This window comes from Cyprinus carpio, chromosome B2, assembly GCF_018340385.1.
Source record: "Cyprinus carpio isolate SPL01 chromosome B2, ASM1834038v1, whole genome shotgun sequence".
Taxonomy (NCBI): domain Eukaryota; kingdom Metazoa; phylum Chordata; class Actinopteri; order Cypriniformes; family Cyprinidae; genus Cyprinus; species Cyprinus carpio.
Window position 1 is genome coordinate 10,230,770 of NC_056598.1, and position 18,782 is coordinate 10,249,551.

Consider the following 18,782-nt stretch of genomic DNA (forward strand, 5'->3'; position numbering starts at 1 on the left):
TGAAAGAATGTCCCAGTCACATCTCACCCCAATACACTGAAAAAAAAAAGATACTAAATTTTTGAAGGTAAGTGGTTACAAAGATTTATTTTAGCTACATTTAATAAAAAAAAAAAAAAAAAAAAAAATATATATATATATATATATATATATATATATATATATATATATATATATATATATATATATATATATATATATATATATGTTGAAAGTCTGCCGACTAAATTTGTTTATTTAAATGTAGCTAAAATAAATTGATTGCAACCACTTACCTTAAAAAATTAAGTAAATTCAATCAATAATTTTTTTCAGTGTATGTGTGTGTGCAATATGTACTTTATTTAAATAATTACATTACAGTAATATGAATGGTGGGGAGAAATGTGCTTTATATCTATTGGCATGTTTCAAAAAAATGTTTTTGAATGAAGTCACTTTTGTTCACCAAGGATGCATGTATACAGTGATGTTGTGAAATATTATTAGCATTTAAAACAACTGCTTTCTATTTTAATTAGTGCCGTCAGACGATTAATCGCAATTAATCACATCCAAAATAAAAGTTTTTGTTTACATAATATATATATGTGTGTACTGTGTATATTTATTATGTATATATAAATACAAATACATGCATGTATATATTTTAGAAAAATGTTATGTTTATATATTAAATGTATTCATATATAATCATGTAATCATATAAATATATACATGTAAATATATGTAAACATTTTCAAAATATATATTGTATGTGTGTGTATTTGTATATACATAAATATACACAGAACACACACACACACACACACACATATATATATATATATATATATATATATATATATATATATTATATAAATAAAAACTTTTATTTTGGATGCAATTAATCGCGATTAATTATTTGACAGCACTAATTTTAATATTCTTCACATTTTAACTTATTCCTGTGATGCAAAGCTGAATTTTCAGCATCATTACACACATGATCCTTCAGAAATCAGTCTAATATACTGACTCGCTGCTCTTTGATATATAAAGTTTAAAAGAACACCATCTCTTTGAAACAGAAATTTGATTCTGTAACATAAAAGCCTGTCAATTTAATGCATCCTTGCTGAACAAAAGTATACATTTCTTTAAAAAGAACTTAATGACCTCAAACATTCGAACGGTAGTGTGTATATATAATATATGAATAAATCTTTCTTTTGATTTTGAGGTGAAATACAACCTCGACAGATTTGAGATCCACCCAACTGCTTCTTTTGGTGTATGAATGAACACTACAGTGAACAGAAGTGTAGTTGCAGTATTAAGAAGAATAAAGCGTCAGCTCTTTACATACTGTACAGTTTGAGATCTTTTGACCGGCTCACACACATCTGTTGAACGTCAATAAAGTGTCTAACCAAAGTCTGAAAAGTACTTTCTCATTCTGTTCTTTTCTGTTTACTTTCTGGCCCAAAGCTTCTTCAAAACCTTCTTCAGTCCTCAATAAAGCTCTTTAAGGTTGCTACAAAAAGAGACTGGCATCCCACTGTTTATTTTTCAACTGTTCCCTCTGCAATACTATATCTCACTTTCATCAAACTCCAGTGGCTTGAAGGACACTGTCTCTGCATTTCTCTCTTTTCCTCCTCACAGTTCTTCAGGTTCTTTTTGACTCAAGGATGGCAGCACAAGAAACGTTAGCCTAAAAAAGCAATGGGTAGAAGATGGGCTACAATTCATCCTACAAAAACAACGATGGTAGTTTAGTGCAGATTGTCTCTAAAGATCAACCTGGCTCTTAAAGGACATTTGGAGAGTGCTGGTGTCGTCCGAAGATGCTTTCAATCAGCACAGACCTTTAAAACCTCCAGATGTGGCTTGTCGTTTCTATTTTTCCATCATTTTTACATATAGGACCACCAAAACTGTCAATAATGTTTCACTCTGAGATCTGAACTGATTCTGCCGATGATAGTCTCTTTCACCTCATTATTCTTCTCCTCCATCCTCTCATGATCTGTCGGCAGCGCCTGTCTTTTCATTTCCTGTCTTTTCTGTCTTTGTGTTTGAGGGCAGAGAAGAAAGCCTTGTAGAGAGCGGGAGAGAGGCTTTGAAGAGGAGCAGTCCTGGGACATGGATGTCTTCTGGGGAAAGCAGAGGAAGGGTTCAGACGGAGAGAGAGGACAAGCGACTGAAGAAGGGGAAGGTTCCTCATTTCTGAGCAAGGTAGGCTCCTATGGTCAAGCCAACGGCCCCAAGAGCAGCTAGACCGAAGACCGTTACTATCGATGACCAAGAGCTGCGAAACACAGAGTCCCTCTGCCTGCCGTAGAGCTCCACAAACGCCTCCTGAGGGGAGAGAGAGAGAGAAATTTAATCAAAACATGATGTTAAACTGAACATATTAATCATGGTGCTTACTAATGCATCACTGTTACTGTTAATTAGGTTTGTTTTCAGAAAACATAACAGCCTAGATTGTCACACTTGAGTTTGGGGACCAATTCTTACTATTAACTATGACCTCAATAAACTCTTAATTTGCTGCTTATTAATATTAAGTAAGGTAGTAGTTATGTTTATCTATTGGGTAGGATTAGGGATCTAGAATATGTTCATGCAGAACAAGGCATTAATATGTGCTTTATAAGTACTAGTAATATGCATGCTAATTAACGGGCTAATAATTGGTGCCTAAACTAAAGTGTTAAGGTCTTTGCACACGTAGTGCAAAATTTTTGAATGTGTTTTTTCGTATTCATCATCGTCATGCACAGAAACAAAAAAAGAGTCAAATGCTTGCTGCGGATGTAAAAAACGGCGAAAATTGAACCCGATCCGATTTTTATATGATAGACGAAAGTTTCTGAGGCAGTGTGTAAACGTGATTGACGCAACGTGAGGTCGTATTTATTTTTTAACGTGTGAAAATTTCGGACTCTTTACAGACTTTAAAAATGGCAAATTTGATAACAGTTTACCGTAATTCGTACATAATTTAAGTGTGGTATTTGTAATAAGACCATGAACAGTTCCTCATGAATGGATCAAGTCAAGTCAAGTTTATTTATATAGCCCTTTAAAACAACATAAATGCTGCACAACATACCAAACAAAACATCCATTGTACAATACAATTTAAAGACTAATAATAAAATGTGAAAAGAAAGCAAAACAAAAATAATAGAATTAAGACCGGAAAAATCATGCAATTTAAAACAATGTTTAAGACTAAAAAATAATAATATTAATTTAATAATTAATATCAAATTACACATATGCCTGAGAAAAAAATAAGTTTTAAGAGAAGATTTAAATGCAAAAAGTGTAGGGGAAAGTCTAATAGACAAAGTAGGGAATTCCAGAGCTTAGGACCAAGAACTGAGAAAGCTCTGTCGCCTTTGGATTTAAGTTGAGATTTTGGAACATTTAATATCATCTGAGTGGAGGATCTGAGTGTTCTCACTGGACAATACGAGTGGAGAAGGTCTGAAATATATGAAGGGGCAAGACCATGAAGTGATTTAAATACAAATACTAAAACCTTAAAATCAATTATGAATCAAACAGGTAGCCAATGAAGTGATGATAACACAGGTGTAATATGTTCTCTCTTTTTTGTCCCTGTTAAAAAACGAGCCGCAGCATTCTGTACCAGTTGTATTCACGAGAGAGAGGACTGATTTATTCCAGCATATAGAGCGTTACAGTAGTCCAGCCTGGTTGAGATAAATGCATGAATAACAGTCTCCAAATCACTAAAGCTTAGAATATTTTTCAGCTTGCGAAGTCCCCTAAGCTGCAGAAAACTGGCTCTAACTACAAAGTTGATTTGTTTATCAAATTTTAACTCAGGGTCAAGGGTAACTCGCAGATTTTTAACTTTATCACGAATGCTATCTTGAAGGGGGCCTAAGGTAGAACTTATATTATTTAAAAGGTGTGAAGGGCCAAACAACATAACATCAGTCTTCTTCTGATTTAATTGAAGGAAATTATTGTCCATCCAAGCCTTAATGTCCTCTAAACAAGCTAGAAGAGAGGAAACTGAATCAGTACATGATTTTAATGGAAAATAGAGCTGAGTGTCATCGGCATAAATGTGATATGAAACTTTATGGGCCTCAAAAATGGAACGAAGAGGGGGTAAGTATAAGGAAAATAAGGTTGGACCCAGAATTGAGCCCTGGGGCACCCCACAAGTGACACGAACTGAGTCAAAAGTCATTCGTTTACTAAAACTGTGAAAATAATTATAATTAGGATTGGGATCATTCATAATCTCAGAGCAATTTCTTAGGCACTTAATTTTTATTATAGGAGTAATAATTTGGTACTCGATTTTGAATTGAATTTTAATTTAATGTAGTAAAACTAAGAAAATAAACTTTCATTTATTTAGATTTTCTTTCATTTCTGAATGATAGTTTTCAAATGTGAACAGTTTTAACACATGCAGCATTCTTACGTTTAATTAAATTCAACTAGAATAATAATTACAAATAGCTTAATTGCAATTGCATAAAAAATACTATGAGATTATAGTTTGAAAAATAATGTTAACATCAAAAAATAATATTGTTTGAATAATAATATTGAAATAATAAATTATTTGAAAAAAAAAATAAAATCATTTAAATATGAAACTAAAGCCAAAGTTTAGTTTAAATCTCGTCCCATTATAGTTATAAGTCTACAGATAACAATAACTAGTAAAATGCATATTCCACTCAAATGTTTTGCATATTTGCAACATTCTGTGGCTTGATACAGAGTTTATGCTTTATGTAAAGGCATAAGGAATCATGTTTAAAGTGTGTATTACACCTGCCGCCCCCTAGTGGTAAGAATGTGTTTGCAGTCTGATATAGATCCCAACCCAAACTGCCATATACCAACAATACATGTGAAATACACAAGCACCAGACTGTTATTTCATTGCAAAAATAAATAAACCAACATTTAGGAAACACATCTACACATTAGTGATTCCCTCACATATATTAGTGTAGTGCCTTTAAAACTGGACAGAGAGGATATCCGCTAATATAACTACTGTGGGCAACCAGACAGACAGAGGAAGGAAGTGGCATCCCAAACCAGGATCTTTGTGTTTAACAGGATGTCCGAACATGACCTGGGAGAGTTCCTCCCATAGTTCCTCCCCAGAAGACAAAACTCAGCTTGCTGGAGAGAATTATGACATAAATACCTCATATCTTATGTAATTATTCTAAAAGTAGCAGAGAAAGGATCATAAGTACATAAGTGATTCAGATGTGGCGTTATGACTTTAACCTAAAAATGTTCAGGATTCTCTTTACCAACACAGAGAAAACATTTAATCATTAAAAATGACAAAAGAGCATGATAAAAGTACCTTGGAGTCCAACTCATGACAAATCAAAAAATCAGTACGGGGCTTCACACATGACACACAGAAGAAAATAGTAGTGAAATAATATAATGTATACTCAACGATTTAACTAAAACAAGGTAATGAATTAATAAGTGGCCATGATATCTTGTTTTATTTCCCCACATGTCTAGGGTTCTAGGTCTAGGAAATCTAATACTGTCAGAGTAGGTAAGTATTTGTGACCTATTGAAAAAGTATGTTCTATATAGTGTGCATGAAATCCAGACATACTACATCCACCGTGTTGTCACTTGCTAGTGAAGTAGGCATATTTGAATGCAAGGCAAGTCTTTTTTTAGTATGTTCCATCATTTATGCCAAACCTGACATGACACTTTTAGATTATTTGTGTCTAATGTTGGTCTGTTCTTCACACAAAGCCATCATACAGCTTTTGAAGACTTACAATATAGTGCTGAAATGCTTTTATGATATACTTTGGTGCTTTTACGGTGCTTTTGTGTCATTTTTGGGGCTGGAAAGTCCCTGCCTCATTAACTTTTTATTCTGGTCTCATTCTGCTAAACTTCTCCTTTTGTATTCTATGGAAGAACGAAAATCATAAACTGCTACATTTGGAACAAGGGCTCATTTTGGTGTGAACTGTCCCTTTAAACTGATATACAGGAAGTATTTCCTTTTATTCTGAAGCTTCACAGGGTGCAGTCCAAAACACAAAAAAAGTATTTCCTCTCATCCTCCCTTCATGCAGACTGTGAGAGACACAGCACAGCTGAGAATAAAACTCTGACGTCCTCACATTGAAACTGCTCAAGCGAGCCTCCCGGGTGGATAACATTAGTGTATCTCTATTAACCTCTGGGTTTAAAAGAAAAAAATATCATCATCTCATCAAGGTCTTATTTAACAGTCATGCAAGCCTGGCCATTTTTGTGTTGTACTCCCACTGTGTGCACTCCCCTGATGAAAGCACCACACATTTCAGGTATTAATTAATAAACACTGCATGCCACCCACCGCGTGAATACTGCTTTACGAGCAGAGAGCGTTTGACAACATGAGCCACCCTCGTTAAACTTCACACTGAAAACAATGCCAAGCAAGTCACGGCAGACAAAGTTCGAGGAGTTTGCCCTTTTATACGTTCGCCCACACATACATTCCAGTGTAAAACCTCCTATTATACCATAAACCCACAAACGATGGAAAGTCCCTTTGAGAGAATAGGAGGAAACGTTTGGAGAACTAAAACTTAAACGAGAGAGAAAAAAAAATGTTTTTCAGAGGTTTCCCAAATGGTGCAGACAGTTCAATGTTAAAAGGTCACAAAATCCTGGAGGCTTGTTTTCATGTGACAGCAGAGTTTAAGAGCTCTAGAAGTGCAGGAGCCATGAAAGGCCACACTTCATTGATCCACAGAAATCTAAAGACATAAGTAAAGAGAAAGGCTACATTTTTGAGAAGTTCTTCTTTAACTAGACTTCTTAAAACTAACCTGGAGCAGATGGAATTGACATGGCTACATGTCAGTGTTATTATTGTTAAATAAAATAACAGAAAAAATCATTTTCTGTAAATTAAATAAAGCTAAAATAAAAAGTAAATATTAGATGAAAACCTTAAAAAAAAAACTCAAATGAAAAATAAAATTGTTGGCGACTAACTGTTATTGAAGTACTAAAATAACTAAAGCTGAAATAAAAATAAATATACACATGCAAAATGAATACAAAAGCATGTAAAATTTCTCAAACTAAATTTTAAATGACTAAAACTGTAAAACTATAGATAAACTATAGATAATACTAAAATAACACTGCTACATATACTACTCTCTATCTGAAAAATAAAATAGTTGGCAACCAAAGTAATATAAAGACTAAAACTGGAATAAAAATACTGCTAAATAGACATATAAAAACAAAAATGAATACAAAAGCATATAAAATTGCTAAAACTAAACATTAAATGACCGAAACTGTAAATATAAAAATAAAAGCTCATTTAAAATATTAATAAACACTATAATGGTATAGATAATACTAATATAACACTGCTAAACAGCGTACTAATATACTGCTCTATTTCTGCTGTTAAGTTTGCATACTGTGCTGTTCAGTATTGTACTGTATCCCATAATGCAATGTGCTTGATTCAACCTCTTACTTGCAAAATGACAAATCAATGCATGAAATGCTGCAATTTTTCACTTATCTGGCAAAAATTAAGATTTTTTTTTACGCAAAATTGCATTATGTGTTATTTGGGAGCTATGATGAGTTCAATCATAGTATATATAGTAGGCAGTGTATACAGTATACAGTACTCAGAATGCACTCTGCTAGTATTTCGTCCGGACATAACCTATGCAGCACTGCAGAAACAGAGGGTTTCGAAATGATTTCGAGTGCTGTCTTAACTACATGAGCGTGTCGGACATCACGAGAGCTGTGGATGATGGAAGAGAGTCAGGTGGGCATCATGGGACGGAAGCTCAGGAACAAGCATCACACTTTCATCCTTCACTCGGTCAGGCTTCAATACACTCACTTACACACTCATCTCATGTGACTTCTCTTCTGGAGTGTAGCGTATATTTTCCATTACCCTCATGTTGATAGATAAATACACTTCCAGAAACTGATGGCTGTCACAAGATCAGATATTCCAATGACACTCTCTCAGACACTCCTCTTCTTTATAATAGATTTTGGGATGTCCTCTACATGTTATATACTGCATGTCAAAGAAGTAATGGGCTAAATTAGTTATTCTTCGTTATCCTATTTTGAAGCTGCTCTTCCTCATCTTGTGATGTGTGCTGTATTCACCGGAGTGAAGGAGAAACGCTTTCATCAGCAGAAGTGCTTCTTAAGGTCAGTAGGAGGCTTAAGCAACTCCACGCAACTGCATTTCTTTAGCTGCCATGTGAAATCTGGAACATTTTGGTGGAAATCTTCAGCAGCCCCCTTTCTGCAGAAAAGCCACATTAATGAAAACTCCCTGAAGGCTCCCACAGGACAGGGATGGGGGAGTTAATGTCCATATGTCGCAGTTGCCAGACTTCCATGGCTACAAACCATCATTATTTGCTCGACTTGTGTTTTACTTTTCTCATAAACAGAGAACTTGGGGACATGGGCTGTTTCACTAGAGACAAAACCTTCTCTGTCACCATGTCAAAACATTTTTTTCAAAATCAATGACAGTTTATCAAATGTCAGTACAAATAGATGTACTTTAAATTAGTTAGCAAAGAAATGGATGAACACAGCCTTGCTGTTTCATTAATTTACTGTGTCAACATCATTGCTTTGTCCTTATAAAGAGCAATTTAAAATACTGTTTATGTTTCTGTAGTTCATAATGAGGAACTCCTGAGCTCTGTCCTGAACTTTGTTTGACCCTCTGAGAACAGGGCAGGTTTTTACATGAGTTTGGAGATATTAGTGAGAGTGCATGCTGAAAATAGCACCCACAGCCGAATAATCAAAGTCAAATCTCAGATAAATGGCAGCGATGTGGTGAAGATCAAAAGCTGCACTACTCAACCATCTTTGAACTCAACCAGTGGTTTTAAACACAGTAAATAGACTCAACAGTGCAAACCTCTAGACATAACACGCTCGACACAACAGGTGTGCCCTAATCCTAAATCATCTTTACATGTTATGGGAAGGCATTTTTCTTCTTACACAGGCATGGCACAAAAAAGCGGTAAATCACTTCAATTGTAATATCATGATAATCCGAGATTTTGTTCTATAACCGGGTACAGTGCAAAAGCAAACCGGCTACAAATTGAGAGCAAACAGTCTGGACAAATCAATACTTGAAACATCATGTGAAAAACAACAACAAAAAAATAAATACTTCAAAGGTCTTCTTTAAACTTACAATTTTGTAGGTTCAGATTATCTTAACTAACTATTAACTAAGACTTTTGCATCAAAAAAACTAATTTGCTGCTTATTAATAGTTAGCGAGGTAGTTGTTAAGTTTAGATATGTGGTGAATTAAGGGATCGGGGGGGGGGGGGGGGGGGGTGCAGAAAAGGCATTAATATGTGCTTTAATTCAAGTTTATTTGTATAACGCTTTTTATAATATAAATCGTTGCAAAGCAACTTTACAGAAAATTAAGTTTCTACAATATTTAGTAGTAGCTTATCAGTGGTGACTGTCAGTTAATGTACATATGACAGAAATGTACGGAAAAATCAATTAGAGATGTAAACAAACAGACGATGGACACTATTAACAGCAATTATTATATGATGCAATCAAACTTATAGCAAAATTTGGTAGTTCTGTATGTTGTTTCAGGGTTGGCATCATCTCTTCTCAGGTGTTCTGGATCCAGACTGAAGCTTGTGTTAATCCTAGTTACAGCAAAAACAAAGAAACTAATAGAGATATAATTATTGTAGCTGCTGTTCCAACCAAGCAAAATTTATTAGTTTAACCCAAGCCAAAGAATAATAATACGCATTTGATCAGATTTAACTGCAGTCCAAGATTATGAGATGCATTATTTGAATGCTTGGCCAAAGAGATTTGTTTTTAATCTAGATTAAAACAGAGAAAGTGTGTTATCAGGAAGGCTATTCCAGAGTTTGGGAGCCAAATGTGAAAAAGCTCTACCTCCTTTAGTGGACTTTGCTATCCTAGGTACTATCAAAAGTCCAGCGTTTTGTGACCTTAGGGAGCGTGATGGATTGTAACATGGTAGAAGACTAGTTAGGTATGCAAGAGATAAACCGTTAAGGGCCTTACAAGTAAGTAATAATATTTTGTAACTGATACGGAACTTAATAGGTAGCCAGTGCAGAGACTGTAAAATTGGGGTAATATGATCACATTTTCTTGACCTGGTAAGGACTCTAGCCACTGCATTTTGGACTACATGTAGCTTTATAAGTACTAATAAACAGCCAATATGCTAGTAATATGTTTTAGTAGTGAGAATTGGTCCCTAATTCTGTCTGCACCTGAGTGCAATTATCAATATTTTTGGTCTGTTTTCCTGAAAAAGAACTCCAAAATCTTAAATATATGAGTACACTAGCATATAGTTAAACTCAGTGTAAACACACATGGAATAACAAATTCATGAAAGTGAACCTTCAAAAATCCCACCATGGAGCCTATTTTTTGTCAATCATTCCAATAATTCTAATAATTCTAATTGCTGCTTCTTAATTGGCAAATTAATTGTCCTAATTGGCTATTACTATAGCTTTAGACAGTATTTATTTTTTAGTGAGGACAGAAAAATCACTTTAGTGATTTGAAGCTTGTCACATTGTGCCTGGTTAGGACATAGTATTGGGAAATTTGTGGACTAGTGTGAAGGAGAAACAGCCGACTTGCTTCACACAATAAGGTCAGCAAGCCAGTATCAGGGGTGTTTGTCCAACAACCTGGCTGAGTGGCAAAATGATGACAGAGGACTTCAATTCTGCACTTCTTACCAAGATAACCAGACATGTCAGCAAACTGGTAGAGAAGGGCACTGAGCCCTTGGAAAAACTCAATAAGGAGGAAAAAACCTTTGGCAATTGATTCGACATGACTACCGAGAAAAAAAAAAATGAGCGACAGCATTGCTGCCTTGCAGTTAATTAAACCTGACAAGCATACCACTGTAATTGCAGCTGCCGTATCTCATGCACCTGCATATACTGGGAGGTCACAGAGAATAAACGAGATTGCACGTCTCATTTTAAATCAACCCAAAGCATTGGACTTGAGGTTTCAGTATACTGTTTAATAGCACTCAATATTGCCCTGTGTATTGGGTCGTTGTTATCACATTTCATCTGTCTGATGCTCTGTGCATCCTGCACACATTGTCATTTCATTGTGTTTTCCAGCGGCTGGCAGGTTTCCAGAAGCACGCTGTTAGTATTCATGAGAAAACACCTGAGGCACCTGAGAGCCGAGCTGACTTGGCATAAGGGATCCAACCACTGCAAGTCTCCTAAATTATCTGCTATTGGACCTGTTCCACCACATAAATATTCAAATTAGTGTCAATACTAGCGTGTGTACACACATAGATTGTCTCATAGGGGCATTCATGCTTCACCGAGACGAAGAAATGTGATTTTGAATAAATTGAGGGAAAGCGTTTTGCCAGAACTTTTCACAATAGACTTTTCTCATCCGAACTAACTACATGTAAATCAAAGTTTGGGGACTGAGGGACAGTCTTTTAATTTTGGATGGGAAGCTAGCAAGGAAGATAGAAACAAAGGACAATGAACAATGGAAACCAGAGTGACATACGGTTATGATTGAATATCATCCCCTGCTTATTTTCCACAGAACTTCAGTCCAGTGTGACCTTCGCTAAAAACAGTGATCTAATTCTTGAGCAGGCTATTGTCTGTGAAAGATTCAATTAGATCAAACTAGATGGGCCTCCTGTAGCAAGTAGAAGAGTTTGTAAGGGAATATGGCCATACAGTAGGTGCTGAGGTGCACTTATCTTTTTTTTTTTTTTATCTATGAAGAGAACAAGTGATGCTAAGAATAGAAATCATACACAATTCATGCATATGCAAAAAAAAGTGCCTTATGCATAGCAAATGCTAACATTGTACAAAAAGTATCACGGTATTTAGGAGGTCAATGTCTATGCCATTGTTTTTGACTGTTTAACTAACTACCAAGAATTTCTTCAAACTGCAGCTCCAACATGACGTATTTGTACAACACATTATCAGTTGCTTTCTAATTTTCAGAATGAATCAACTTAAATAGCTACAAGGATTTGCATTCACTTACTTGCATACAGTCTCTTTAGGCTTGCAACTATGTTATTATGAAGCATTGTTAAACAAGAATCAGTCACAAGATAGTCTTATGCTCAGAAGCTCATCCATTGTCTGACAGCAATGCAAATTCAAGAGGTCAAGACACAGGCGTTTCATCAGTTCAACAGGGGGGAAAGCATCCGCTGAGACTCCTACACCAATATTTGAATTCATTTTGTTCCATGCAGATCTATTATTGTGGTATAAATCTCTACCCTAAATGGTAGAGGAAAATAAGTGTGTTTGGTTGTGTGAATGCAAATATTCTAAGCTGCTATTCTTGGCCATAATAGCCTGCGATCAGGACCAGACTTTATGCCGCAAGTCAAAAGTCTGGCTAAACAAGACTAGACACAAGCTTGAAGGGGCCACATGGCTGTTTTACAACAGTGTCCACCTGGGATTAAAACTTGCAGGCAGGGCAACCAAGATTTCTGCTGACATAGCCTGGAGTCAGAAATCATTGGGCCATCTCTGTACAGCAGAAAATCAGATAACAATGGAGCTGCACACCAAGCCATATCAATCCCACATCATGTTCATTGTGCAAAAAGCACACCAAGTACCTGATATTTATGTTTGCACAACTCATTTGCTCCATGACCATTTTTAATACTTGGAAAAGCCTGAGGAAATGCACAAACACAAGGGTAGACATTGTTGTGTAAAATAAGCTTTCAGCCACTCCACCTTGAACAATGATGACGGAGGTTAACGCATTGTTAGTGGTGGTCTGCATGTGGGTGTGCTGCCCTTTCCCTGAGGAGAAGGGAAGAAAGCAGCCACCCCTGCTATAAATAAACAGGCCAGGCCTGGCCACTAATCTAATAAAACTGTCCTTATTGTATCTGCCAAGAGCCGGCAGTCCAAAAGGGCAGGCGTGGTGCATGTGGAGGGCACAGATATTGGCAAAAGATCGCTGAGTCATCACCTGGTGGAAGGGCGTGTGGAGTTGGATGCCGATTCCAATCCATCCTCTTTCTACATGAACTCAGCAATAACCACGGTAATCAGCGCTGAGCTGAGAATTCATAATGACAAAGGCATCCATCCGTCTTCATTCAGTTAATCGATAGCTGCAGGCTTAAAGTAAAGTGTAATTACTGTGCCATCAAACAGAACTGCAAAAATAATGACTCTTTCCCAAACACTCACCAGCCTGCCACTGGTCGGACCAAAAGGCAGCCCTGCCCCAAACATTTTTGAGCATCTCGATCAGCTCAACTGAAGTATTTTAACTATGGTAAGAAAGTGCATCCAAGTGTTCACTATCTAGTGAGAAGTTACATATTCGTTGAAGGCTGGATGAACTCAAGTTAGTGTCTACTAAGACCAGAAGTAATTTTCTTAAGACAATCTCAAACTTTGAAAGATTGTTTCTTGATGCAATAATTGAATATATTTTCAAGCTCTCAAATAACTTTTTAAAGGGATAGTTCACCCAAAAATTAAAATTCTGTCATTAATTACTCACCCTCATGTCGTGTCAAACCCATAAGACCTTTGTTTGTCTTCGGAACACAAATTAAGATATTTTTGATAGTATCTGGAGCTGTCTGACCCTGCATAGACAGCAATGCAACTGAAATGTTCCCAAGTCCAGAAACGTAGCAAGGAGATCTGTAAAATAATCCATGTGACATCAGTGGTTCATCCGCAATTATACAAAGCTATGAGAATACTTTGTGTGCACTAAAGATCTGTCACGCCGGATCTGTTTCCTACGTTGTTGTGATTTGATCTGAACGGAAACAGCATATCGGTGTGATGCAGCTGACACAGAACAGCATACGTCCAGCAGATATTCTCCAAAATGGCACCAGGGTGATGCGGAGGAGACAAATTGTTGAATAAATTCTTTTTTTTTTTCTTTTGCACACAAAAGACATTTTTGGGTGAACTAACCCTTTAACTCTTTCCCTGCCAATGACAGAATTTTCCGGCTTTACTTGTTTTCACTGTTATACAGTAGGGGGCACTATTACACATCTTCTAAAAGAGTACAGAATCTCTGGATCAAATCACAGGGAAGAAGACGCAACAAGCGATCAAATATATAAGCAGATACATATGTAAAATAATCATCAAACATTAAACCGCATATAAATCAACACTGCCTCACATTATCGAAATTTTGACACAGGAAATGGTATAGGACTGTGCAAGCTTTCGGTGTGTTGATGGAAGCGATCTACTTCATCTATGCATGCTGAAGCCGATCCGGACGTAGTCTTTGACAAAAATGTGATTTTCTCCGGTTCTTGATCAAAACTATTTTTATTTATTGAAATTATATTAAATTTCCCATTAAAGTGTTGATAAAAAATACAAAAAGCTAGAATAAAACCTTTTTTAAGCAGAGGCTCTGTTCTTTCTGTTCTTACCATGAAAGTTTTGTGAAAATGATCAAAAAAAAAAAAAATTTAACAAACCTACTAAATATAAAAGCCCATACATATAAAGCTGGATATGTGACGAAAATTTTAAAAAGTATCCATTTTCAAATGCCGCAGCATGTTAAAATTGTTTGGAATTTATAACATGATATTCCTTAAGTAACTGTGTGAAAATTACGCTTTCAACTGGAACCTTCTATGATTTGTATGTATAGGTACGTTGTTTTGTTTTTTCAGTTTTGCAGAAATGTATTTAGAGGCACGTATTTCCAATGAGCCTATGTTGGTCTTATTGCAATGCCTGCAGATTACTGTAATATTACATAGTATTAACAAAAAAGTTTTGTGAATGTTTCTTGAATATGGCCCCAGAATTAGAAATTACTGGTCAAAACATTGTGTTTTGCATTGCTGTCACACAAGAAGTTTTGGGGTAGATCCAGGTTAAACTAATAATGAACTTTTGGTTAATTTGATTAAGCCTTCTTCTAAACACAGTTGCACATCAAGGAAACACTGTTAAATCCTCAGGGCTTTGGTTCAAGCGAACTGCAAAAAGGGTCATAACTGATGCAATCATAATGGCCTTGAATTCAAACAAACCTTCCATGTGTAAAAAGCCAACAGTGGATGCTCCATTCTCAAACATACCTTATCTTATGACCATAACCGTTACGCTAAAGATCCAACCAAAACATCAAAGACTTTCAGTGTAAGGATCTTTTGTTTCATCAAGAGCATCATTTCAGCTTGCATGATATTTAGGCAGACTCAGATGATAATGTAAAAGTTCTGTCAGGAAACGCTACATGGCTCAGCCCAATAGGTCTAACCAATCTTATATAGGCCTAATCACATCATTATTCACATGAGCTTTCTTCTCAACATACAAATACTTGGCTAGTGCATGCTGTAGCAGTTGCAGCACACTTCAGAAACCTTCCACCTCCCCCAGCTCCACCTGTATAGATCTGCTACAGGGTAGCTTCATGTATGTTATATATGGGGTTATTTCATTTCTAGATGCTCACAGCAGCATGTCTGTGGATGTATTGGCAGTAGCAAGTCTCTGTACTTAGTCTGCCGCAGCAACAGCATAGCAGTTCTATTATGCTAAGACCAAATACATTAACATTTACATGTATATTACAATTCAATACAACTCTCGGAGAGTTATCATGACAGAACTATGGTACATATAAAGATGTACATCGGAGGCGATTCAAACAGTCTCCAGTTTATTTAATATTTCAGCCATGATTTATAGACTGAACGTGGTTGGCTTTACTAATATGAAAAGACTCCTACCTCTTCACAGTGTGCTGTTACCTTCGAAACAGCAACATTAAGTGAGGGGGTGGGGGGGCCGTTTCTCACTAACATGCTTGAATGAGTACTGAACTGACACTAACTGAGATACAGGCACATTGTCCGTGGGAAATATAACATACTCCTGCAGCCTGCTGGGTCCTGCGAGACAAATAGGTCTAGTGGAGGAGTTTATTTTCTGAAAACAAAGTATATTAGTAGTACCAGGGCTCTACAGTATGACCATTTACTGCATGCAACAGATATAGATATTTGGGTGCACCAGTGCATATGACCCGACTGGAGCTCATAAATAATTCAATTAAAATTACAACTCCCATCTATACTGTCCAGCAGTTATGTTTCATACTGCAATCAGCGGCTTTTCATGCTATCAGTCAAAAGAGCATGAAAACATTGTGTGCAATGGAATACACTTCAGTGATTCAACATTGTCTATGTTGATTTATGTTTACAAGACAAAATAGATTAACATGAGCGGCTGTTGTTTCTTAGCAGCCTGTCAAATTAAATTGCAATTATCAGAAGCAGGGTCAGAAATTAATGGGAGTTGGGGAAATATACCACCAAAATGAATAAAAATGCCCCCCAAAATTCAAGATATGCGGGCAAAAAAAATGCCCCTGGATGAGGTGTTGTTTTTAATAGTTATGACATATATAGTTAAGCAATATTACAAACAGGAGTGCTGTTTTCTTGACTATAAGACACAATATTGTCAGTTTTTGCTCTATGTAGCCAACAAAAATAGTTTCAAACAAAGTCACAGATGAGCTGTTACTTACCGAATTTTTATTTTAATAAAATAAAATTTGAGATTTTGACATAACACATACATTTGAAAAGGTTGGAAAACATGCCCCCTGGAAATCAGTTTAAGGGGGCAAATATTGACCCATTATGGTAAAGTTACCTTTTGTCTGATCAGAAGGCACTCCTAAATTTTTGATTGTGCTCCTAAAAAAGAAAAGTAAGCATAGAGCCCTGAGAACATTAATACACATTTAGGCGTAGCTATTAATCTTATTTAAACAATATTATAAAGAAGAAAAGAGTATCCTATTGTTCTCAAGGTGACCCTCCCTTTTATGATCGCTTGGATTTTGGAGATTTTCTATGGCCAAACCTACAGAATCACTTTCAGGATACTGACAGGGACAACACTTTCACATTCAATGACCCAGGCATTCAGTAGGTTCCCATGAAATGGTCTATGTTGTGCAACAGCACTGTGCAGCTAACTTTTCCATGGTGATGTTAGCATTATACAGATGCCAAGCTTGTAACCAGGGAAATGTCTACTGCAAAGCCAAACGCCTGGTTGCCAAGACAATGATGGCGAGATGACAGCTTGTTGAAACATCTTGTGGCTCAAAGTGCAAGGGTTTAGTGAGCCGCGGTTAGCCGGGGAAATCCAAATACAAAGAGACAAAAGCTTCAGGATTTTTTGGGTTTGGAGAGGAAGCTATGCATTTTGGTGATGAATAATCAGCATGCATATCATGTTACATTTCTATGAAAGTTTGTTGCCTCCACGTAATAAAAAATTTAATTTTATCTCACAATTCTGACTTTTTTCTCATAATTGCATATCTGACATTTCTGAATTTTTTCTCATAATTGCCTATTGTAAACTTGCAATTCTGATTTTATTTTATTTTTTTAATTGTGAGGAATAAACTTGCAATTATATGTTATAAAGGCAAAATTGTGTGATATATTCACAATTGCAAATTGCGTGAGTCTATCTTGCAGTTGTTGCTTTATAACAAGCAATGTAAAATTACAAGATTTTTCCACAGAACTGGACTTCATAAATCGCAATTACGAGTTTATCTTTCACAATTCTGAGAAAAGAAGATATAAATTTGCCATTCTGAGAAAAAAAATCAGAATTGCAAGTTTATATCTTACAATTCTGATTTCATAAAAGGCAATTGCAAGATTATATCACTCTTGTTTTGAGAAAATAAGCCAGAATTACGAGATATAGACTCACAACTGTGAGAAAAAAAGTCATAAATTGTGAGATACAAACTCGCTGTTGCGAAAAAAACATGCAATAACACGCAAATGCCAGTGTCACTCAATTTTGAGAAAAAAAAAATCATAATTGTAAGTTTATATCACACAATTTGAAGATGCACTGAGTAAGATTTTTACATTTTCTGAAAAAAGGTTGGGCATGCAAAACTTATCAAGATGTGTTGCTGTGCTGTTGTTAAGTGTTTCTAGGTAGTTGTATGTTAATGCAAGTTTGCTGGCCTCTTTAATTTCTCAATAGAATCCTATATGATTTTTTGGTCCCTAGATATGGCTCATGTTTCACTGGTCTTCAACTATCATAAACAACGGTCACAAACCTCTCTGCTGCCCCCAACAGCACTGGAGTACTCATGTTCTTGTTATTCACTGTGTGACATAACAATCTGAAGTGCTCTGGCAAATAAAAGATTTCGTTTATTGAGGTGTAAAACCTTTTGTGGAAAAAATGACTTCACCTTTAGTGTCTAAAGACTAGATTAAGTGCACTCAAATGTGTCTTATTCAAAGGCACTGTGATCTCATTCATCATCATTGTAGATTGAGTACTTAAAGTAACTGAAGCCAAACAATACAGAGCACAAAGCCTAAGGCATAATGAAGCCATCAAATTAAAATAATACTAAATCATGCTCCACAGAGCGCTCCCCATAATCTAGTCTCTTCTGGAGCTCAACCCTCTAATGAAATCTTGATAGTTTTGGCAACAGAGGTTCAAAAGTTATTGGACAATCTCCCCCTTTGAACCTTGAACTACATGGAATGAGCCACATTTGAGGAAAACAATGACTGAAGATATTAGATCACCAGGTAAATAGCT

The 18,782-nt window shown here is 36.0% G+C and overlaps 1 protein-coding gene across 1 annotated transcript in view; it reads right to left on the minus strand.

Moving 5' to 3' along the window:
* Positions 1–898: 898 nt before the first annotated feature.
* bcl2b (BCL2 apoptosis regulator b) overlaps positions 899–18,782 on the minus strand; it is a 40,787-nt gene continuing 22,903 nt past the window's right edge. Inside the window, exon 2 of the mRNA XM_019067767.2 lies at positions 899–2,343. Within this exon, the coding sequence (XP_018923312.1) occupies positions 2,206–2,343 (138 nt within the window). The 3' untranslated portion in view covers positions 899–2,205. The remainder of the gene's footprint in view (positions 2,344–18,782) is intronic.